The 23635-nt window shown below is 39.8% G+C and overlaps 3 protein-coding genes across 4 annotated transcripts; 1 reads left to right on the top strand and 2 right to left on the bottom strand.

Moving 5' to 3' along the window:
- Positions 1 to 5476: 5476 nt before the first annotated feature.
- Positions 5477 to 17730, bottom strand: LOC147178851 (cyclin-dependent kinase 16-like). Its single transcript, XM_086070198.1, has 17 exons — positions 17579 to 17730; positions 15717 to 15887; positions 14711 to 14857; positions 13497 to 13615; positions 13295 to 13423; positions 13162 to 13218; positions 11924 to 12038; positions 11487 to 11581; positions 11348 to 11410; positions 11143 to 11266; positions 10576 to 10696; positions 10399 to 10496; positions 10210 to 10315; positions 9661 to 9703; positions 9465 to 9555; positions 8933 to 8998; positions 5477 to 7579 (listed from the first exon to the last, which is right to left on the bottom strand). The coding sequence occupies exons 2-17, from the start codon at positions 15832 to 15834 to the stop codon at positions 7542 to 7544; spliced, it is 1530 nt and encodes a 509-aa protein (XP_085926324.1). The 5' UTR covers positions 15835 to 15887; positions 17579 to 17730; the 3' UTR covers positions 5477 to 7541.
- rad51c (RAD51 paralog C) lies at positions 13550 to 23330 on the top strand. 2 transcript variants are annotated; one of them, XM_086070201.1, is made up of 5 exons: positions 13550 to 13660; positions 21096 to 21300; positions 21974 to 22223; positions 22393 to 22609; positions 22740 to 23330. In XM_086070201.1, exons 2-5 carry the CDS (start codon positions 21183 to 21185, stop codon positions 23220 to 23222), a joined length of 1068 nt encoding a protein of 355 aa, XP_085926327.1. In that variant the 5' UTR covers positions 13550 to 13660; positions 21096 to 21182; the 3' UTR covers positions 23223 to 23330. The 2 variants fall into 2 exon arrangements, with proteins under 2 accessions (XP_085926327.1, XP_085926325.1); XM_086070199.1 differs by lacking the exon at positions 13550 to 13660 and adding an exon at positions 20941 to 21007.
- Positions 17806 to 20849, bottom strand: abt1 (activator of basal transcription 1). The gene is made up of 5 exons (XM_086070202.1): positions 20798 to 20849; positions 19924 to 20329; positions 19288 to 19463; positions 19030 to 19221; positions 17806 to 18498 (listed from the first exon to the last, which is right to left on the bottom strand). The coding sequence occupies exons 2-5, from the start codon at positions 20327 to 20329 to the stop codon at positions 18298 to 18300; spliced, it is 975 nt and encodes a 324-aa protein (XP_085926328.1). The 5' UTR covers positions 20798 to 20849; the 3' UTR covers positions 17806 to 18297.
- Positions 23331 to 23635: the final 305 nt, after the last annotated feature.

The following is a 23635-nucleotide window of genomic DNA, read 5'->3' as shown; positions in this document are numbered from 1 at the left end:
ACTTTGAAACCCTAACCCTAGTTTAAAACCCTTTTTTGTAACCCTAACCCTAGTTTAAACCCCTACTTTGAAACCCTAACCCTAGTTTAAAACCCTACTTTGAAAGCCTAACCCTAGTTTTAAACCCTTATTTGAAACCCTAACCCTAGTTTGTAACCATAATTTGAAACCCTAGCCCTAGTTTTAAATCCTTATATGAAACCCTAAAACTAGTTTTAAACCCTAATTTGAAACCCTAACCCTAGTTTAAAACCCTACTTTGTAACCTAACCCTAGTTTTAAACCCTACTTTGAAACCCTAACCCTAGTTTAAAACCCTTTTTTGTAACCCTAACCCTAGTTTAAACCCCTACTTTGAAACCCTAACCCTAGTTTAAAACCCTACTTTGAAAGCCTAACCCTAGTTTTAAACCCTTATTTGAAACCCTAACCCTAGTTTGTAACCATAATTTGAAACCCTAGCCCTAGTTTGAAACCTAAGTTTTGAACCCTAGCCCTAGTTTTAAACCCTAATATGAAACTCTAGCCCTAGTTTAAAACCCTAATTTGAAACCGTAACCCTAGTTTGTAACCATAATTTAAAACCCTAGCCCTAGTTTGAAACCCTAATATGAAACCCTAGCCCTAGTTTAAACCCTATCCCTAGTTTGTAACCATAATTTGAAACCCTAGCCCTAGTTTTAAAACCTAATTTGAAACCCTAACCCTAGTTTGTAACCCTAATTTGAAACCCAAGCCCTAGTTTTAAACCCTAAATTGAAACCCTAGCACTAGTTTGAAACCCTAATTTGAAACCCTAGCCCTAGTTTTAAACCCTAATATGAAAACCTAACACTATTTTTAAACCCTAATTTGAAACCCTAACCCTAGTTTGTAACAATAATTTGAAACCCTACCCCTAGTTTTAAATCCTTATATGAAACCCTAAAACTAGTTTTAAACCCTAATTTGAAACCCTAACCCTAGTTTTAAACCCTTATTTGAAACCCTAGCCCTAGTTTGAAACCCTAGTTTTGAACCATAGCCCTAGTTTGAAACCCTAATTTGAAATCCTAGCCCTAGTTTGAAACCCTAATATGAAACCGTAGCACTAGTTTAAACCCTAACCCTAGTTTGTAACCATAATTTGAAACCCTAGCCCTAGTTTTAAACCCTAATTTGAAACCCAGCACTAGTTTGAAACCGTAATTTGAAACCCATGCCCTAGTTTGTAACTGTAATATATGACCCTAGCCCTAGTTTTAAACCCTAATATGAAAACCTAGCACTAGTTTTAAACCCTAATTTGAAACCTTATCCCTTGTTTGAAACCCTAATATGAAACCCTAGCCCTAGTTTTAAACGCTAATTTGAAAGCCTAAACCTTGTTTTAAACCCTAATTTGAAACCCTTACCCTAGTTTGAAACCCTAATTTGAAACCCCAGCCCTAATTTGAAACCCTAGTTTTGAACCATAGCCCTAGTTTGAAACCCTAATATGAAAACCTAAACCTAGTTTGAAATCCTAGTTTGAAACCCTAGCCCTAGTTTGTAACCATAATTTAAAACCCTAGCCCTAGTTTTAAACCCTAGCCCTAGTTTTAAATCCTAATTTGAAACTCTAGACCTAGTTTGAAACCCTAATTTTGAACCGTAGCCTACTTCAAAACCCTTATCTGAAACCCTAGCACTAGTTTGAAACCTTAATTTGAAACCCTAGCCCTAGTTTTAAACCCTAATATGAAACCCTAGCCCTAGTTTCAAACCCTAATTTGAAACCCTAACCCTAGTTTGTAACCCTAATTTGAAACCCAAGCCCTAGTTTTAAACCCTAAATTGAAACCCTAGCACTAGTTTGAAACCCTAATTTGAAACCCTAGCCCTAGTTTTTAAACCATAATATGAAAACCTAACCCTAGTTTGTAACCCTAATTTGAAACCCAAGCCCTAGTTTTAAACCCTAAATTGAAACCCTAGCACTAGTTTTAAACCCTTATTTGAAACCCTAACCCTAGTTTGTAACAATAATTTGAAACCCTACCCCTAGTTTTAAATCCTTATATGAAACCCTAAAACTAGTTTAAACCCTAATTTGAAACCCTAAGCCTAGTTTTAAACCTTTATTTGAAACCCTAGCCCTAGTTTGAAACCCTAATATGAAACCCTAGCCCTCGTTTGTAACTATAATATATGACCATTGCTTTAGTTTTAAATCCTTATATGAAACCCTAAAACTAGTTTTAAACCCTAATTTGAAACCCTAGGCCTAGTTTGAAACCCTAATTTGAAACCCTAGCCCTAGTTTTAAACCCTAATATAAAACTCTAGCCCTAGTTTGAAACCCTAATTTTAAACCCTAGCCCTAGTTTTAAACCCTAATTTGAAACCCTAGCCCTAGTTTGAAACCCTAATTTGAAACCCTAGCCCTAGTTTTAAACCTTAATATGAAACCCTAGCCCTAGCTTGAAACCCTAATTTGAAACCCTAGCCCTAGTTTGAAACCCTATTATGAAACCCTAGCCCTAGTTTAAAATCCTAATTTGAAACTCTAGACCTAGTTTAAACCCTAATTTTGAACCGTAACCTACTTCAAAACCCTTATCTGAAACCCGAGCCCTAGTTTGTAACTGTAATATATGACCATAGCTTTAGTTTTAAATACTTATATGAAACCCTAAAACTAGTTTTAAACCCTAATTTGAAACCCTAGCCCTAGTTTGAAACCCTAATTTGAAACCCTAGCCCTAGTTTTAAACCCTAATTTGAAACCCTAGCCCTAGTTTTAAAACTTAATTTGAAACCCTAACCCTAGTTTGTAACCATAATTTGAAACCCTAGCCCGAATTTTAAACCCTAATATGAAACTCTAGCCCTAGTTTGTAACCATATTTTGAAACCTTAGCCCTAGTTTTAAACCCTAATATGAAACCTTAGCACTAGTTTTAAACCCTAATTTGAAACCCTAGCCCTAGTTTGAAACCCTAATTTTGAATCCTAGCCCTAGTTTTAAACCCTTATATGAAACCCTAGCACTAGTTTTAAAACCTAATTTGAAACCTTAGCCCTAGTTTGAAACCCTAATATGAAACCCTATCCCTAGTTTAAACCCTAACCCTAGTTTGTAACTATAATTTGAAACCCTAGCCCTAGTTTGAAACCCTAATTTGAAACCCTAATTTGAAACCCTATCCCTAATTTGAAACCCTAGCCCAAGTTTGAAACCCTATTTTGAAATCCTAGCCCTAGTTTTAAACCCTAATTTTTAACCCTAGCCTAATTCAAAACCCTTATCTGAAACCCTAGCCCTAGTTTGTAAGCCTAATTTGAAACCCTAACCCTAGGTTTAAACCCTAATTTTGAATCCTAGCACTACTTCAAAACCCTTATTTGAAACCCTAGCCCTAGTTTGTAACTGTAATATTTAACCCTTGCCCTAGTTTTAAACCCTTATATGAAACCCTAGCACTAGTTTTAAAACCTAATTTGAAACCCTAGCCCTAGTTTGAAACCCCTAATTTGAAACCCTAACCCTAGTTTGTAACCCTAATTTGAAACCCTAGCCCTAGTTTGAAACCCTAATATGAAACCCTAGCCCTAGTTTGAAACCCCTAATTTGAAACCTTAACCCTAGTTTGTAACCATAATTTGAAACCCTAGCCCTAGTTTTAAACCCTAATTTAAAACCCTAGCACTAGTTTTAAACCCTAATTTGAAACCCTAATACTAGTTTGAAACCCTTATTTGAAACCCTAACCCTAGTTTGTAACCATAATATGAAACCCTAGCCCTAGTTTTAAACCCTTATATGAAACCCTAGCACTAGTTTTAAAACCTAATTTGAAACCCTAGCCCTAGTTTGAAACCCTAATTTGAAACCCTAGCCCTAGTTTTAAACCCTAATTTGAAACCCTAGCCCTAGTTTTAAAACTTAATTTGAAACCCTAACCCTAGTTTGTAACCATAATTTGAAACCCTAGCCCGAATTTTAAACCCTAATAGGAAAACCTAGCTTTACTTCAAAACCCTAATTTGATACCTTAGCCCTATTTTTATACCCTAATTTGAGACCCTAGTTCTAATTTGAAACCCAAGCCCTAGTTTGAAACCCTAATTTTGAACCCTAGCACTACTTCAAACCCCTAATTAAAAACCCTAGCACTACTTCAAACCCCTAATTAAAAACCCTAGCCCTAGTTTAAAACCCTTATTTGAGACCCTAGCCCTATTTTTAAACCCTTTTTTGAGACCCTAGCCTTATTTGAAACCCTAATTCTGAACCATAGCACTACTTCAAAACCCTAATTAGAAACCCTAGCCCTAGTTTGAAACCCTAATTTTGAACCCTAGCACTATTTCAAACCCCTAATTAAAAACCCTAGCCCTAGTTTAAAACCCTAATTTGAGACGCGAGCCCTAGTTTAAAGCCCTAATTTTAAACCCTAGTCATAATCTGAAACTAATTTTAAACCCTAGCCGTATTTTTAAACCCTTATTTGAGACACTAGGCCTAATTTTAAACCTTAGCCCTAGTTTAAAACCCTCATTTTGAATCCTAGCACTACTTCAAAACCCTAATTAGAAACCTTCGCCCTAGTTTAAAACCCTTATTTGAGACCCTAGGCCTAATTTTAAACCCTAATTTTAAACCCTAGCCCTAGTTTGAAACCCTAATTTTGAACCCTAGCACTACTTCAAAACCTTAATTTGAAATGCTAGCCCTAGTAAAAAAAAAAAAACTGATTTGAGACCCTAGCCCTAGTTTGAAACCCTAATTTGAAACCCTAGCATAACTTTAAAACCCTAATTTATAACCCTAGCCCTAATCTGAAACCCTAATTTGAAACCCTAATATGAATTCCTATCCCTATTTTTAAACCATAATTTGAGACCCTAGCCCTAGTTTGTAACCCTTATTTGAAAACCTAGCCCTATTTTTAAACCCAACTTTGAGACCCAAGGCCTAATTTGACATATATTTTGGGACTGTCTACAAGTTTTGAGAAGAATAATTGACTTTTCCTTTCAAACAATATACTCAGGCAATATTGCAGCCGACCTTCCAAACCGGGACAAATATCTGCTAAAGATAATAATGGCAGCCACAAAAAAGGCAGTAACTAGGAGATGGCTGCAATCTGATCCTCCAACACAGAGCGATTGGATAAGTATTATGAACACAATTGAAAGTATGGAGCGAATTACCTTCTCTTTAAACCCAAAAATTGAAAAATTTCTTCTATTTTGGGAAAAATGGATTGTGTTTATAAACCAAAAAAGTGACTCTTGAACCATTGCTGTATAAAAAGACCTGTAATTACTGTATTTTATTTTTCTGTTATGTCAAATTGATGTTTGTTCTTTTGTTATATTTGAAAAAGTTTCACACAAAAAAAATAATAATAAATTGAAGCTTTCGATATCATGGACACTTTAGGCAAATCCCCAACCTGCCCAAGGCTTGACATGACCTGACAACACACAAGAATGAGCCGCAGCATTGAGAATAAATAAAAACTTTTAATATTTGGTGGTGTAAATATATTGCGAGTACAACACGAGAAGAAGACGCTGGAAGAACGACGAGTCCCATCATGCATTGCGCTATATTGCAGAGAGCTTTGGTGTCATTTACCGAAGACGCAGAGAAAACAGAATCGGCTCTGAAAAACATGAAATAAAAATCAAAAAGCCTCGGCAGAAGTAAAAACATGGCAGGAGACTGCAAAATAAAAGGTTTCCCTTCTTGTGCAAATGAAAAAAAGTTGGCCAACAATTCTGTTTTCTCTGCTTTTCTCAATAACAAATGAAAATGTAAACTCAGCCAACAATACTACATTCAACAGTCACATGATCAAGTTGGCTCAGCCCATGTGGCATTCACATTTTGTGTGTGTGAAGTCAAATCTTTTTCATCATGAGCGAAAGTATTCCTTCTGATCAGCACCGATGAAACACAGCCCATTTCCTGAAGCTACAAGTCCATATAAATAACCGTAATCATAACATTAGAAACACAGCAATCTAGTGTTGGTGTCGGACATTCTGCGAGCTGATTGGACCGTTTGAGAGACAGAGACAGAGTTGACTTGCTGACACCAGCCAATCGCAGACGTGTGATGGCGTTAAAATTTAAATGCCTTGGAGTCGGTTAATTAGGGACGCCTAATTAAGATTCTGGAAGAGGAATGGGCAAAGTATATACAGTACAAGGTAGTTCTTCATTCCGGCCTACAAGCATTTACATAAATCAACAGTCCAAAAATATTCATTTTATACATTTAATTCTTACTAAAATCTATTTACTCATTTTTTTATCTCCGTAATCATATATTTATTGCTGACAATATAATATTAGTTAATTGTACATATACACTTTACATTTTTTACTTCATTTAATAATTGGTGAATTCATAGCATTGACATGAACTGTGAATAATAAAATGAAAAAAAATGAGAATGAATTGGTAGTTTTCTTATTAAAATAAACTATTTTACATACACTTTAACACGTGGCTCTTGAACACAAAATTTTGCCCAGCCCTCATCAAGAAGCTTAAACGGCAACTCTAAATTCAAACCTGTTCACGCCGCAGCCACGTGGGATCTTCATTGTTCGCATTATGCCAAAAGTGACACTTCCATGTCTTGTGTCGGGAATGCCTGCCCACCCATTAAGTGAGGTCTGAATACAAGTGGCCAATTGGATGCATGTGATTTTGGCACATGCTCCACTAAAGTATGTAATAAGCGGTTAAATACCAAATCATTTTTTTTCTTCTTTTTTTTTTTTTTACAAGGTTTTTCCAAGTTAATTGATAAAATGACTCATTTTGATCATGCATGTTCCATGATCATGATCATGTGGAACATTTTGCATGTTACTCAGAAACTGCCGTCTAATGGCTTTCTGTTAGAAGTTGTGGCACATGAAGGAAAAATTGCCAGAATTAAGGATTAGCGTGGAAACTTTGACAGGGTTGTTATAAGATTGGAATTTGTAATTGCCTGAGACATTTTGTGTTAATGTGTTTTGTTCAGACATATGGACACCGAATCAAACATGGCCTTTGAGCTAAAACCTTTTTCTCGTGATACGTCTTAAGCCAAATATCCACTGAAGACAAATCAAACTGGGTTTGTCCACACTTGTTTGGATTTGCGGCTGGCGGCGTGAACTTTAGTTGACGTGATGACAAAACCAAGCGCACCAAAAAGTGCTTTGAGGCGTCCCTAATGAACTGGACAGACAAGTGTATCATGGGATTATTTACAGTAATAAACACAAACGTTGCTCTACAGTCGCACGCACAAACATGACTTCCGGACGAAACGCATCACTTCCCGTTACTCTTCCTGTGCAAACAATTCCGCTCCAGCCGTGGCCAATCACTCCAACACCATATGATGTCATCAATGAGGCAACCGGAGCCTTAAGCTGACCTCAGAGCAGATGTTCATAAAAATGGAAGACGACCTGTTGCCATGGAAACAATGTCCTGTCTCCCGATTGGTGGTTCATTCACTGTGGCGTCTGCATGCAAACCTTTGCGTCACTGACCATGTCAGAAGAGGAGACTCCGCCTCCTACTCAGACTGTTTACTGATGGAAGGGGGAAAAAAACATGACTTGAATTCCTTCATTTCAATACAGAAACGTCTTAACAGCATGTGAAAGTCTTAGTCACTTATGTAACTTGGCGTTGTGTACTAGGGATGTAACGATAATAATAATATTGTGATATTGCGATATTAAAATTGCCACAATATGGTCGTCGTCATGTCACGATATTAAAAGCAGCACATCTGTTCAAAAATGTGTGCAGTTCTAGCACCCTCTGGTGGCTAGTTTTTTTGGTGCAGTTTAATTTTCACAAGGCATGTTTTACAATCCACGCTAATGGTCAGATGAAGGGGAACGTAATACGGCACAGTAAGGGTTGGGGAAGACTGATTTTTAAGGCATATATTTCCCCAAAATTTTGCTCAAACTCAAGGTTTAGGCTTTTAGGTGTAGAAGAAGTGAAGTTCCACTTATAGTATATAGACATAAAGTATGTCAATATTTTTTCCAAAAACTCGCCTACGATATTTTGACGATATTCTACAGAAAGAAAACAAATCTTGTAAATCTGAACTCGCTTCACAGAATAATTATTGACAGCGTTTTTGAACTGCTCTTGTTTATATTTTAATTTGCTCAATACATTTTCTTTCAACAATATTCTATAGCAACATTTAACAATGAAAGCTTTATTATTATTTCCAGGCTATATGAGGTGTTTTCATCGATTTTCCTGAATCTTTGACAATTAAATGTATTTTATTATTTCATAATAACAGATCTGGTCAATGATTAATGGACTACTTTTTACACATATATATATACACACACACATATATATATATACATATATACTCATATATATATATATATATACACACATATATTTTCTGATTGTGTTCGGCTGCTTTACTTATCTTATCTTTAGCGGTAGTCGTACTTGTGGAGTCTCTAAGTCACGTAATCCTCCATATGCTCCGTGCTGGAACAGAAGTGCTTTTCACGGCGAGCGTTTTTCGGCACACGTTACGATATTATTTTGGTCTTGTCAACCCCAAATAATTTCCAGGCTAGGGACGTGGACTTAAGTCTTGCTAAGTTTATTAGTCACTAATACGAGACTTCAATTCCATGTTGTCACTTGTAAACACTTCTCCCGTTAACTTCCTCCTCTTTAGTCTATGCGCGCTGATTCGCCAAATGACAACTTTCATCCCTTTCTCCTACTTTTCAGCCAATCAATTGAGCCGTTTTTTCTCGCCATTTAGCGATAGTATTAAAACTCAATAATGTCAAATTGGACACGGTGAAAGCCAAGTTGACGATAATATCGATGATGATGATTATCGCCCACCCCTAATAAGGGCTACATGTACCATACGTGTGTGTTACCTTGATCTGTTGATCTCACTGTTTCTCGTTCCAGTTGAATCTCCGGCAGAGAAAAGATGGACGTTGCTGGAATTAAACATTAGAGTGAGACATCCTCTCTTCACTTGTGTATCACTGTTACTATTATTGGGCACTGCAGTTGTCACTAGGCATGGGCCAATTACTGGTTTGATGGTTTACCGTGACCTTATAAAGTTAAGGTTTCAAATTATCGCTAATGTTGGCTGTCACCGGTAATAAGTATTTTTCCTTTTTTGAGGGTACTCCAAACAGGAAAAGTCTAATTTCTGCAATATGATTGGCTGCTTGCAGAAATCAATAAACAAGCCGTCTGTTTGAAGATAACTGGAGAAGCCAGCAACTTTTTTTTTCTCTCCTCCTCGACTGAACAGAGAGGGGCAGGGTGAGCAGTTGCGCACAGGAGGAGGAGGAGGGACGAAGATGAGAGCATACACATGCCTTTTCAGTGGGTACTAGTTAGCCCCCAAGGACAAAATGCATTAGCAGTATTAGCATAGCGTGTACTACTTACTGTCAGGAAGTGCACAAACTCTGTTTCCAAGGTTACTGAAGTAGCAATGAGTCATTGCCTCAGCTGCTGAAGTCCTTTTCTTTCCTTCAAACTAGACAAGCACAATAATAGCACAACATGAACACACTCATATATTGTACCGCACAAATACAATTTGTATGATCGTTTTGTGTGCGCGCATGTGGCGTTCACGGACCTGCAAGAACTTTGACAACAGTTGGACGCCATTGCTGTTGAGCCTAAAAACAAAACACACAAACCCACTCAGTTATAATCATGCTGTGTGCCTTTATTGTGCACATTTGTGATCTTTCCAACACACAACACTTACTGATGGAAGTTGTGTAGTCATAATCAGGGCTGGACTGGCCATATGTCATACAGGGCAGATGCCCGGAGGGCCAGTGTCTTTTGGGGTCGATGGGGTGCTATTCAATTATTATTTTCCTCCATTTCATCCCAAGAGACCAGCCCACAAATCCAGTTACAATATAGAGAGCAAACTGAACCAATACAAATCAGTGGTACAGCTACGTCATGTGGTAGCCAAGAGTGGTCAGGAATCGGTCTGGGCCAGCAGGGCTAAGTCAAAATGCCAGGGCCGAATATTTGTGCCAGTCCAACCCTGGTCATAATAGTATTTACATTGACTTACGAGTCAGAGAGTTTTTCATGTTACAAGCCATCGATCGGTGGATTTTTTTATTTATTTTTAATGCAGTTGTGTATGAGGTAGTGGTGTTACCGTGGTGTGTGATCGCCGAGGTTCTCCGGGGGGTACTGGGGATAATTTACTGCCACAAATTCCTCGTTGGAACCGATTCCTGGCCAGCTCTCTTCAGTCGGCGTTCCTGCGAGCGTGAGAACACACACACGTACACGTTGTCAACATGTGTGTCACGTCTGATTAACATATCAAAAGTTTGCTTCTCACCCAACAATTTAAAGATGAAGTGAAGCTCCTCCTCCACTGTAGAACCAGGAAACAATGGCCGACCTGTTGTCATCTCGTACAAGATACACCCTACACCCCTACATACACAGTACACGCACAGGTGAGCGAAAGGTCCACACAGATGAGAGGCAAATGTGTGTTGTCATGGTAACAAACCACATGTCAATGTGCGTGGAGTAGTCGGTGCTGCCCAGCAGGATGTCTGGTGGGCGGTACCAAAGAGTTACCACCTCGTTTGAATACGTCTTGGTCGGGATCGACTTAGCCCGGGCCAGACCTGCAACATCAAATCATACGGAGAACTAGAACCACGCGGACAAGGAATAGAACCACAAACAGAACTACAAGAACCACATGGACAATCATACGCAGGACCACTAGAACCATATGAACAACCAATACAACTACTGTGGTGAACTTTACAACCACATAGGGAATCTACTAGAAGCCCATGAACAAAACCTAGACTACTAGAACAACCTCAAGAACTACACAGGGAAAGATTAGAGGAACAAAGACAACCATTAAAATGATTTGGGAAACCACACAGATATCCTAGAACCAGAATCCTTATCGACACCTACTAAAATGACATGGAGAACTACTATAACCATATGGACAAAGACTTCAACCACATGGACAACCTCTATGGAGCACCATATTGAAAACCAATACAAGCTCATGTAAACGCGCACAGAAAGTCAATGACGAAGCCTTTCTCACCAAAGTCAGCCAGTTTGAGTTCTCCTCGCTCGTTGATGAGCAGGTTTTGGGGCTTGAGGTCTCGATGGAGAACTTTCCGGCGATGACAGTAGGCCAAACCTCGCAGTAACTGAAAGAGGAAAAGCTGGCAAGACAAAAATACAGATCAGTCACATCAACACTTCCACAGGTTTAAAGTGTACTAATGTGTAAGAGGATGACGCACTTGGACATTGTGCATGTGGATGACGTTGCCGCAGTCGTCCAGGTACTGTTTCAAATCTTTGTCCTAAAACACACAAATAGGCTCATTGAGGCATGTGACCACGTGGAAATATTCACACAAATTTGTGATTGTGTCTTACCAGGTACTCAAAGACCAGTGTGAGGGACTTCTGTGTGTGGATGATGTCATGAAGCGTCACGATGTTGGCATGTTTTAGGTCCTTCAGCAGAGACACTGATGCAAACAAACAGCAAGTGTCACTGAAGGTTTTTTTTTGTTTGTTTTTATATTTCATAGTGCTATTTGATGAGCCTCAAGTGAAGGTGTCTTGCTTGTGTTAAATATTTTAACTACAGAATACAGTCATCGATGTAACATAGGTTCTTGACTGGACATGGTGTTGACGCTTTATGATAGCTTCCATTTTAAGTGCTTTGCCACCATTTTGTGGCATCTATACGCAATTACAAACCCCTTTTAGGGGGGGGGGGGGTCATTTATTGGCAGATTTGATTCAAATCAGAAATCAGATTTCTGGGAGGGAATTTTTGGTTTGTTTCAACAATGTGAATACACCTTCTCTGATAGCTGTACATGGAGCTCCTTCTTCATGCTCCAGACGAATTTCCTTCAAAGCCACCAAGTTGTCTGTCAGCTTACTACGGCCTTTGTACACAGTCGCATAGGTGCCCTAGACACACGTCAAAGACAGATATGTCATAGAGAGGCATGCACGCTGATAAGTGAGACATGTAGGGATGCACGAGTTATCGGACCGATATTGGGGGGGGAAAACGACATCATTTTTACACATGTCCGCCGTACGAAGCAATGTATGCAGCCGAGCCGAGCATTCGCTTAGCTAAATAGCTGATGCTAGTCAGGATAAGTGGTTCAGAAAATGGATGGATCGTAAACGCTACGAAGTTCAGCTACTGTATGGTGAGTCATTAACTAAAATGTTTGGGGTCCTGTGTTTAGTTTAAAATATGTGCGTGCAATGTGCATTGTTGAAACGTCACTAGTGCTACGTAAATAATTTTGTGACTGATGTATTTGTTGAAGCATTAATAAATACTAGCGGGAGTCGCAACAAAACGCAGGTTATTGTATTACCGGTAACAATTACTGATAAGCATAAGAGCTTGACAACTTTGTCATCCTCCGACCCCGCTATATTCAGTAAGAAGCGGGATTAAAAAAAATTAGGGCAATTGGCGGATTATGATTTCAGACCAAACAGTTATATATATTTTTAATTTAAAAAAACAAAAACCATTCAATGTTTATTATTTTAATTACTATTAACTGTACTTTTAATTTGGGACATCTAATTTGATGATTTATCACACCATGTAATATTTTCAACTCAAGTCAAAGTTATGAGGCTTAACAATTAGTCATCTAAACAAAACAAGCAAAGTTATAATAGAAATATGACCATTACGTACCAGTTGCTAAAAGGGTAGTTTTTTTACATAGTTGCAAGACAGTACAAGCCTGATAGCTGTTACCATGTGTTCTTTGCTGTCTTGTGGATGATACAAACTCCTATCTTGAAATGTATTTCAAAATAAAAGTCCCAAATTGATTATTTCATTTTAGTCACACCAGATAATTCATAAAATGGGCATCATCTGACAAATGTATCCTTCAACGACCCTTTATTAGTTTAAGCTACAACAACAGATATATTTGTAGTTCCCCCCAAAAAACAAAGAAAAAAATTATCGGTTATCTGTATCAGGAAGTTATCTGTATCGGTGGAAAAAAACAGTTATCGTGCATCCCTACAGACATGTAGTAGTTCTGACCTCTCCCAGTTTGTCTAGTTTGACGTAAGTCTCCAGTTTGCCGAAGCCAATCTCTGACTGCACATAAAAAGGACACAGGAGGATTAACGACCACAAACACAAATGTCCGCGGTCACACACATAAAAGACATACCAGAGAGACCCTACGCAGCCGCCTGCTAATTGGCTGTTCAAAAAGAGCTGGACCAATCACGTTGCATTTCTCCAGGTAGCCGTCTGGAAGACGAATGTCCGCAGGCAATGACAAACGTTTGTTGATGTCCTGAGGAAGGCACAAAGAAACAAACAGTCAGTCAGTGTGTACATGACATGTGTGTATTCATGTTGGGACTCACCTCAGTGGATATCTTCTTGGTCCTCAGTCGAACTCGGACTGGACTCTGGACGTCGTCCGAAGAGGATGTGGGCTCATTTTCACCGTCAGAACTCATCTTGACATCCTCGTGTACGATCTCTGCTTCGAATACGGGATGACAGGAAGGAGTGTTGAGAAGACACGGTGAGGAAGTGAGGCAGGGCTGGGAGATTTATGCATTTTATTGATTCATTTATTTGTCGGGTCAATATTTTTTAGTGGCTTCAGTAATTCAAAGCACGTAGTCGCTAGCATACACTGCTTACACTAACAAAACGGAGGAGCTTGTTTACAAAAGCAGTCAGTGTTGCCAACTTAGCGATTTGGTCACCACACTTAAAAGGAAGTCAAGCCAAAAATGTCCTTTGCAATACGTTCTATGCTATTGAATTGGATTGACGCCAAAGTGCCCTGGGGCTTGCATTGCGAACGTCAGGTGACCAAACACAAAATACAGGGCAGCCGTGACTTACACTTTGACAACTACAGGTGCCCGTCAAAAATTTTTAATATCTTCAAAAGGTTGAATAATTTCCGTAATTCCATTCAAAAAGTCATTTTCCTCTTGGTAGTACTGTATTACAAGAGGAAAACGATGCATGGTGATTTCTTCACATTATTCAAGTTTTTTGAAATCCTGTTTTAATGGGTTTTAATGACTAGAAGCCCAAATTATGCAAAAATAAACAAACAAATACTGGGCCCTGAATCTATAATCTATGAAAATTTGACTTTTTGAATGGAATTACAGAAATCATTCAACTTTTTGAGGATATTCAAATTTTTTGATGAGCACCTGTATTCTGACGCTTCAAGTGATTATTTTGCAGTGACTTTAATTTAAAGAAATAGATAACATGAGTTGAATTATTTCCACATTGTATTGTAGAAGACAATCGCAAAGTAATTGGCACTGAAGCTCATGTTAAAATGTTAAAACATTTTAAATATTTATTTAAGTAAAGTGCTGACCTAATGCTTTGCAAGAAAATATGTTTTTGTTTTGTTTTTTACTGCTGGGGGGAAGAAAAAACCTTTTTAGCCTAAAGAGAATAGAGAAAGATTTGATTGTCATTTTATTTTTCTATAAGCAAAGGGAAAAAATATAAGATATATTTTTGTTGGATAAAACAAAGAACGATTCAATTTAAGGCCAAATTAATCCAACCCTAACGCTGCATGCTGAAGTCCTACCCAGTCTGCTGCTGTGGTTCAAGTATGAGCTCAGACTGCGTCCTAGACCTCGTGGCCGGCGGCTGTACGATTGAAAAAGAGACTGAACTGATGAAGACGACCCTCTGACTTTCACTCCCCCTGATGTAGGACGAAGCGTACCGGCCTCTGAGAGGTTAAAACAAAAAAAGAATAGACTTTGTCATTGTATGGTGCAAATACAATAAAATTGTGGCGCAACATTATGTTTGTGTGCTAAACAATACAAAACTAGAATAGAAACATAAATAATATAAAAAAATATATATTAAACTTCACTAAATTATGCAGTGCAAATAACAGTAAGGCACAGTGGAATAATGTTGTGTGTACAGTGAAAAAAAAAGGAGCAGAAATGTGGCATAAGTGTTGGTGTTATTTTGAGTTGTTGCTGGTTTATTAACTTATTCACTGCCATTGACGGCTATAGACGTCATAAATTCATTTTAACTATTTCTATTAATTTAACTTTTTTTCCATTTTTGTTAAGAGTATGAAAACCTAGATTTTTTTTTTTACATTTAGAGCAGATATAAAATTTGTGATTTATCGTGAGTTAACTAGTGAAGTCATGCGATTAATTACGATTAAAAAAAAATATTGTCTGACGCCCCTAATTTTTACAAATATTTTATTTTATTTTTTAAATAAATAAAATAATTTTATTTTAAAAAAAATAATTTGCAATCTTTTTTTTTTTTAAAGAAAAGATTATTAAAAATTAGGGGCGTCAGGCGATTAAAATTTTGTATCATGATTAATCGCATGACTTCAATAGTTACCTCACGATTAATCACAAAAATCTGTTCTAATACAATAAAAACATTCTAGGTTTTCATACTCTTGTTAACAAAAGTGGGAAACGTGTTAAACGAATAGAAATAGTTCAAATGAATTTTTGACGTCTATAGCCGTCAATGGCAGTGAATGAGTTAAGGAAGCAAATAGTTCTGGTTAAAGTGTACAGCAAGTTACGAGCAATTTTTACCCGAGTCACTGTGTGATGTGTTTTCTTGGTGGTCGCTTAGCGTCCGATCTCCTCCCCCAGCCCCTCCCCTCCCCAGGGTGAGTGACAGCTGCCGTTTGATCTTCCTCATCCTCTCCATGAGGGGGGGCCGCGAAGCTGAGGGGGGTGGGGCAGCCAGCGTGGACGACGCACCTGCACACATCAAGTCTGACATTTTATCGTGATAACGTGCAGATTTGTGAATGCAGTACTAACAATTATACGTAAACACAGACCCGGTTCAGCCTCCTGATACCAAATAAGCGATATAGTGAACTAAATAGCACACTCATCAGTGAAATGAAAAATAGTTTTGGAACACTGGTTGAGCGCGCTGTTAATTACTGCATCGCTATAACATAATAAGCGACCTGCACATCTCAGGTAAAGGTAAATTTTTGTGACTTGGTAAAGATCATTTCAACCACTGGAAAGTTTATGTTTATTTAAACTATTTCAAATATACGTAGACTCATTTGATGTGTGCGCCGTACTGGGAGTGAGGTGCGACAGCGAGACGCGAGGAAGAGTCAGGTAGGAACTAGGAACCATTCTTCAGTGAGTGGTCAAGGGGCTCAGAAGCGCAGTGCTTTGAATGGGGCTATTTAGTGCTGAAAGTACATACCATAATGAAATGTCTTTAATCTCTTTATAATGCACCGTAGTTTCATGTAATATGTTGCATGACCTATCTAAAGTCAGTGTAACACTCAATTTAACACCAACACACTGGAAAGTGGAAATGTTCCTCTTTATTTAAAAAGTCAGTGACTAGAAAATGATTTTTGTCGGGCTGATCCCATGTTCTGTCTCTCCATTAGCTTCGATGTCCGCTAGCTTGCTTACAGTATCCTCTGTCCGTTATTGATATAGATATTGACAAAATAAATGTGTTAAAGGTACAATTTTAGTCTATCTTTTACGCCTGTCTGAGTCGTTCTTTTCTGTCGGGAAATTGTAAAGGATGAACAGAGGTCCTAATTACTCTTGGGAGCTATGGAATGGTGTTTTTTCCAGCGTTCCAGCAGTTAAGATGACGCAAAGTGCACCTGTCGTTTTCTCACTTAAGGCTTAAAATCTTTTCACAATGTCTGCTAGCTTTAAGGTGTACAGTTAAGGCATACACGTGTCTTCCAGCACCTTAGCTTTGAAAAGTACAATGACCGCTCCTTTATTTGGTAGCCTTTATTTTTAAAACAAGACTCTCCACACATGCGCAGATGCGTTGAGCACTTATTACACATATTGAACAAATAAATTAAATTTTTTTATAAGAAATGTAATGCTAACAAAAGAATGTTCACCCGTGTTGTGAAGTGTTGCTGTACTAATTAATTTCGCGCCACAACTCAAAACCAGCGGAAACGGAAAATCTTCTTTCTGTATCGTCGTACAGGCGCAATGCCACCTGGGATAGATTCGATAATCTTGGCCCTGAGTGAGGTCTCTACTCTCTTCCTTTTCAAAATGCATTGTGGAATACATTACGGGGGTAATTTATGCTCAGTGCATATACACACAGCACTACAAATGGGCTAACTCACTATATAATATTGGGAGTGATTTTAACCACAGCCAGCTTGTTGTTAGCTGTTAGCCAGAGACGGTGGCGTCTTACTTCCCGGTGCTTTCCTGGGACAAGACTATGTTGTTGTTTACGAAGCGCCCACCGGGCTCGACGGGTTGTGGGGTCCCGTCTATTTGCTGCACCTCGAGTCTTCTAAATGGAGGCGGAGCGGCGTGAACCCCGAGTTGCTCGCCTCCGCTAGGCTAAACATTTTGCCCTCTTCCACCTTCTCATCCTCCCGGTACAGCTAACGTGAACACGGCGACGCGTTACTCACCGGGAGGCCCAGTCCCGGCGTCGCCCGGCTTGTCTTTGGCTCGGTTCAGCGTGACAGTGTGGAGGATTTTTCCTGCTCCCAGTAATCTGCCGCCATGTTGCTCCTTCGCACATCAGTGACGTCACGCCCCCCTCCCGAGTCCCTGTCTTGTGTGCGCGCGCATCGTCTTGTCGCCAGTGCTGTACTCTTAACTGTGAACTTTTTATAAATAAATTGAACAACAAACATTCATACACAACTTTAATCTAATCCATTATTTTGAGGGGGGAAAAATCATTAAACATTTATGCAAACTGAGCTCTCGATCCAGCTCGAGCAAAAACTGTACAACTAGTAAACAAAGTTATATGACCATAGCAATGAGAAATCTGTGTATATGGCTTGAATAATTGTATCTTTGTTCTTCCTACTGCAGCTTGAATGTGTTTGTCAGTCAGAGAAAAAGTTAACAAGATCTTGTAGTCGGCCCAAATTGTAGAATTTTAGGGGGGGTACACTAGTGTTACTACCCCTCATGCCAAATGACAAGCCGTTTGAGCATTTACTCCATATACTTGCTATCCATCTTAAGGCTCATATACCAGGTCATTGTTTGTAGCTGGTAACTCAGCCAAACTAGATAGTTAGCTTGTTAGCTTCAACACCATTATTAAATTACATGCTTAAACAATTGTTTGCTCTGTATATTTAATGTCACACCATTGTTCTTTCACCAGCTGCTAATGCTTTTGGGAGTTAAAAATCTTGGCCAACAAGGAGACGTTTGATTGGCTCTTGAGCTGGTGGAGGCGGTTCTTGTCCTGTTGCTTCTGGTTGCTAGAGTCCATCATTGTCATTATTGTCTTTTTATTCTTCTTTTTCTTTGTTTGGATCTCCTCCTCTGTCTGGCGTTGTGTGAAGTCCCACGTTCGCTCTTCCTCCTGACAACGACATAACGGCTTAAATATGTAGTGCAGTATGGGTTGACTTGCAGTGAGAAAGAGATGGAAAGAGGGAGAAAGAGACACAGGAAAACAAAAGACAAAAAACTAAAAAGGGTAAAGAAAGATAGGAGTCAAGAGAAGAGGGGGAAAGAATAAGTGAAAAAGGAGAACGCGGGGCACAGACAGGGAGAAGAAGAGTGAAAGAAAAAGAGCAAAAAAACAGCTATAGGGCAAAAGAAAGTGAGAGAGAAAAGAGATCAACCAAAACTGAGTGAATGAAGAGAAAAAGAGAGCAAGGAAGAAAATGAAAAAGCAAAAAAATTGTGGAAAAGAGACAAGAAATTTGAGTGAAAGAACAAAGAAAAAGGAGAAAGAGGAAAAAAAGAGAAACAGACTAAGAAAAAGGTAGCAGAGATAAAGAGAGGGTGAAAGAGAGAGAAAAGCTCAAACCAAGGAAAGAGTGAAAAAAGAGAGACTGAGGTCAAGGGGAAAAGTGCGAGAGAGAATGCACACAAGCTGGTAACTCACGTGCTGCTGTCTGTCCGTCATCTTCCGCTTCTTGCTCTCTTTTTCCATGCGAGCGCTCTTGTCCACGTTGTCCAGGTAGAAGTTGGTTTCGCGCTTGGCCTGCGACACTTCGGTGCGGAGGCGCTGATGGAGAACCATCTGCTCGTAAGCCAGACGCTCACTCAGGTGCGTCCACTGGAACCTGTGCAGGTACTGCAGAGACAAAGACTTCCTGTTAGCTACAGATTAGCCATGATGAATAGCGAGTGCTCACCGCACCTTGATGCACCACAGGTCGGACACGAAGGTCTGGCGTTTCCGCGTCGCCATGGGTGTGTTGTGAAGAGACGCCGCCACGCGCTTAGCCACCCGTTTGTCACGAAACTCCACCCAGCCCTCCGTGAAGTCGCTCCTCCTGGAGCCCGAGCGCTTCTTCTTCGCCTTCACCTGGCCATCTGCACCGCCGGCAACACAACACGATCAGATGAGGAAGACTACGACAACACTAAACACTTGGAAAATAAATATGGAGAGGCTAGAGTAAAGTGAGCGAGTGGACTGAATGGGGCAGGAGATCCATTGAAGATCCTTCTGTTGATTAATGTGAAGTTGCTCCGCCAACAAAATGGACAAATTTAGGTATTAGAAAGCTGCAGTTGAATGTTTACATTCAACGCCAAAGCGAGTGACTTTGCTATAGTCGTGAGTTTACCATTTCAACATCCCTGCGTCCTCACACTGGTCAATGGATTGCAGTCACTCCAACAACATAGTCACTAAAAGTTCTCAACACTGTGCTTTTGAATTCCTCTCATTTCCAGCAGGGACAAGCTTTCAACAATGACGATGCATAAAACAAATCTAACAAATAAACTCATATTAGTGGATATACTCTAATATATCCCTGAGCCATACCTTCAGGTTGCAGGAAGATTCGTCCAATCTCGCCGTAAACGGACAAAAGATTTCTCATATGTTTGGGTCGGAACCTGGGAGGGATGTGACCCAGGTACAGAATTCCTGGAACACACTTCCTGTCTGAGGAAGAGGAAGTCTTTGCCAACCCTTTTACAGTTAGCTTTTTCCCCTTTTCTTCTTTTTGAGTTGAGAGCTTCACATCCTCCTCCTCGTCCTTCTCTTCTTCTTGAGTTGTAGTCTTCCTCTCATCCTCCTCCTGCTCTTCTTCATCAGTTGTAATCTTGTTATTGTCATCCTCTTCAGATGTGGTCTTTTCCTCCTCCTCCTCCGGTTGAGCTGTCATCATCCTCCCTTCTTCTAAATCTAATTCAGCTGTCTCAGTCTTCTTCTTCCCATTACCCATCTTTATTTAGTAGAAATGAAAATATTTGATTAATACTAGGACACGGCTCCACATCTATAGGGCATATACAATAGCTGCTAGTGTAGTTTTCCTTATTATTGTGATATCTAATATTCTTAAGTTGTAACTACGTGTACAGAAAAAACTATTGAATGTAAACATGTCAACACACAAAAAAATAGTAGTGTAAATTAAGCTCGTATAGTATCTTCTATTAGTTTTACACAACCATGAATATCACGTTAATATTTTGTTATGCGATGTGTGTAACAGTATGCAAGTAAAAGGTTTTAAAGAAAAGGAAACGATGGGCACGATTAAGAAAAAGCAGATCGCATTTATGCTTATAAAATCATTGATTAACCATTTCTTTGTTAAATATGTACTGTAATGTCTTTGTAAGTGTTAGTTTAGTTTGCTTTTTGTGTCAAAAAAATGTGAAAAAATCAGAAATTCTAACAAACTCACCGTGACAACTACTCCCCTTCACGTGCAAACGAAGTCGCATGTTAGTGACGACAGACAGCGAAGACAGCTCACTTTCGGTGCCATTTCACATTAAAAGTAATGCAAACGGGCGTCAATGTTGCTTTTACTTTGAAGTTACGTGTGTTACAGGAAGTGAGTTGCTGTCACTGCTGTGTCGCCATGAACATGCGACGTTTTCTGCGCGGGAAGGTTTAATCGCATTCTTTGTACATTTATTTTGGACTAGGGCGTAATCCGGATAGTTGCCTTTTTTGTTTATTTGTTTGTTTTTTGACAGGGGTGTGAGTCGAGGCATGCCAGGAACGGACGAATGTCGTAGTGGCGCATTCTGAACGCTAGAAGCTAACGCTAAGCTGCAAACAGGATGCAAAGACCGCTGTCCACTCTGCCCCTGAGTCCGCAGATCAAAGTCAAAGTTCTCAACGCAGGTTTTCAGATGCTTGATGACGTCATGCAAGTCAGCGCGCTCGAACTTAGTCGAGGTACATATCAGTACATTCTCGTTTGTTTGTGCTACTTTTATATGACTTAAGCTGTATTTTTCCTAACACAAAAAGCCCCCTTGTGCTTATAAAAAAAAAAAAAAAAAAGCAAAACATGCCATTATTCAAAACAAGAATAACATTATTCTCAACAAATGACACCGATATTATGACATTACATCATATTATTGTCAACCTCACGACACTGGGACTAACAAAACAGTGATGTGGACTTAATCGAGTAGATGTATGTCATCTATGTGCTGTACTAGCAACTTTGGACAACATGGGACACTGGACCGGACACAATGTAAAGATGTTTTTAAATGTTATTTCAAATGGAACTACAAAGTCTGGAACTTAATTTGCAATAAGATGTAGCAGCCCTGAACGCAAATAATTTTGGAAGAATAGCTAAAAATCCAATTTAGGTTGCACACACACAAATAAATAAAGCTAATGAGTATTAAAGCACTCCGATTGGCTGGTGACCAGTACAGGGTGTAACCTGCTTCTGGCCCAAAATAAACAGGGCTAGACTCTAACTCACCCAGGATCTTATTGACAAGAAGACAAGCGCTATTGAAAATAGAGGACTGGTCTGGTATTAAAGCAATCTAAGAACATCAACATAAATTCCAAGCAAAATGACCTGAAGATCTCTTTGTTGCAGAGGCAGGACTGAGCCAAGAGGAGGCGCTGGAGGTGCTCCAGGCCGTTAGGAAGGAGGCAGGAGCTGATGGAGGAGGAGCAGCAGGAGATGGAGCTTCTTTGACCGCACTAGACCTTCTTCAGAACGAAGAGGCGCTAAACCGCATCGTGACGTTCTCCTCGCGGCTGGACTCTGCGCTCGGAGGAGGATTTCCTGTCGGGAAAACCACAGAGATCTGTGGAGCGCCGGGAGTGGGAAAAACGCAACTTTGGTGAGAGAAAGAGACACACAATAATAATTTTGATTTCTATAGCGCATTTCAAGTGGCCCAAATGGAGACGGTCACAACTCGTCAGTAAGCTGCAGTAATAGAAGTCGTCCTTTGCAGAAGATAAAATAAATGAAATTGCACGAAGATGTGACATGAATGATGTCATTAGTCTGCAGCTGGCCGTGGACGTTCAAGTGCCTCCTTGTTTCGGCGGCCTGGGAGGTCAGGTGGTCTTCATCGACACCGAGGGAAGCTTCATGGTTCAAAGGGTGGTGGACCTTGCCGCCGCCGCCGTCCGCCATTGCACCTTGCTGGCTGAGGACGTCGAGCAGCGAGATGCCGCAACCGCATTCACCGTGGAAAACATCCTGTCCAACATCTTCCTGGTAACGTGACACTCGCTACCTCGACAGGAAGTCTTGGGGCCATGAAAATGGCGTAAAACTTTGTACGCGCACTTGTAGGTTAAAAAAATGATTAGGAAGTGATTCCACTTCCTGTCTTGGTGTGCCTCAGGTGCGTTGCCATGACTACGTGGAGCTCCTGGCCGAGATCTACCTGCTGCCCGATTTCCTGTCTGGTCACCCGAAGGTCCGCCTCCTGGTGATTGACAGCGTGGCCTTTCCTTTCCGTCAGCACTTTGACGATGTGCGGACTCAGCGGACCCGCCTGCTCAACGGCCTGGCCCAGCAGCTCATCTCCATGGCGACCAAGCACGACATGGCGGTGGTCCTGAGCAACCAGATGACCACGCGGCTGCAGGGTGGACAATCTCAGCTGGTCCCTGCGCTGGGGGAGATCTGGGGCCACGCGCCCACCCTGAGACTCCTCCTGCGTTGGGCAGGTTCGCAAAGGCAGGCGACCATCTTTAAGTCTCCGGATAACGAGGAAGCGACGATTAGCTACCAAATCACAATGGACGGCTTCAGAGATGACGACAGATCGGAGCAGCCGCCGAGTAAACGCCCCCGAACACTCGCAGACGAATCGACTGATTGATAGAACAAACTGTTGTTGTGGTTGAAACCGACATCCGGGGTTTACTTGTATGGCACCAATCAGACAAGCATTTATTTGTATTCTCCATTAAATATATCTAAAAATGTTCTACAAGTCTAAGACTTAACTATAGTCTCTTAACTCATTCACTGCCTTTGATGGCTATAGACGTAAAAAATTCATTTTAACTATTTGTATTATTTAAAAAAAAAATCCACTTCTGTGAATACGATTATGAAAACCTAGATTTTTTTAATTGTAAGTTAGAACAGATATATAAATATATATATATTTTTTTTTATTCATTCGCTGCCATTGACGGCTATAAACGTCAAAAAATCATTTTAACTATTTCTATTAGTTTATCATTTTTTTCCCACTTTTGTTATAACGAGTATGAAAATCTAGAATTT

This window comes from Leptonotus elevatus, chromosome 2 (genome assembly GCF_054856555.1).
Source record: "Leptonotus elevatus isolate MCC_2025b chromosome 2, RoL_Lele_1.0, whole genome shotgun sequence".
NCBI classification, from domain to species: domain Eukaryota; kingdom Metazoa; phylum Chordata; class Actinopteri; order Syngnathiformes; family Syngnathidae; genus Leptonotus; species Leptonotus elevatus.
This window is presented reverse-complemented; position numbering and strand designations above follow the sequence as displayed.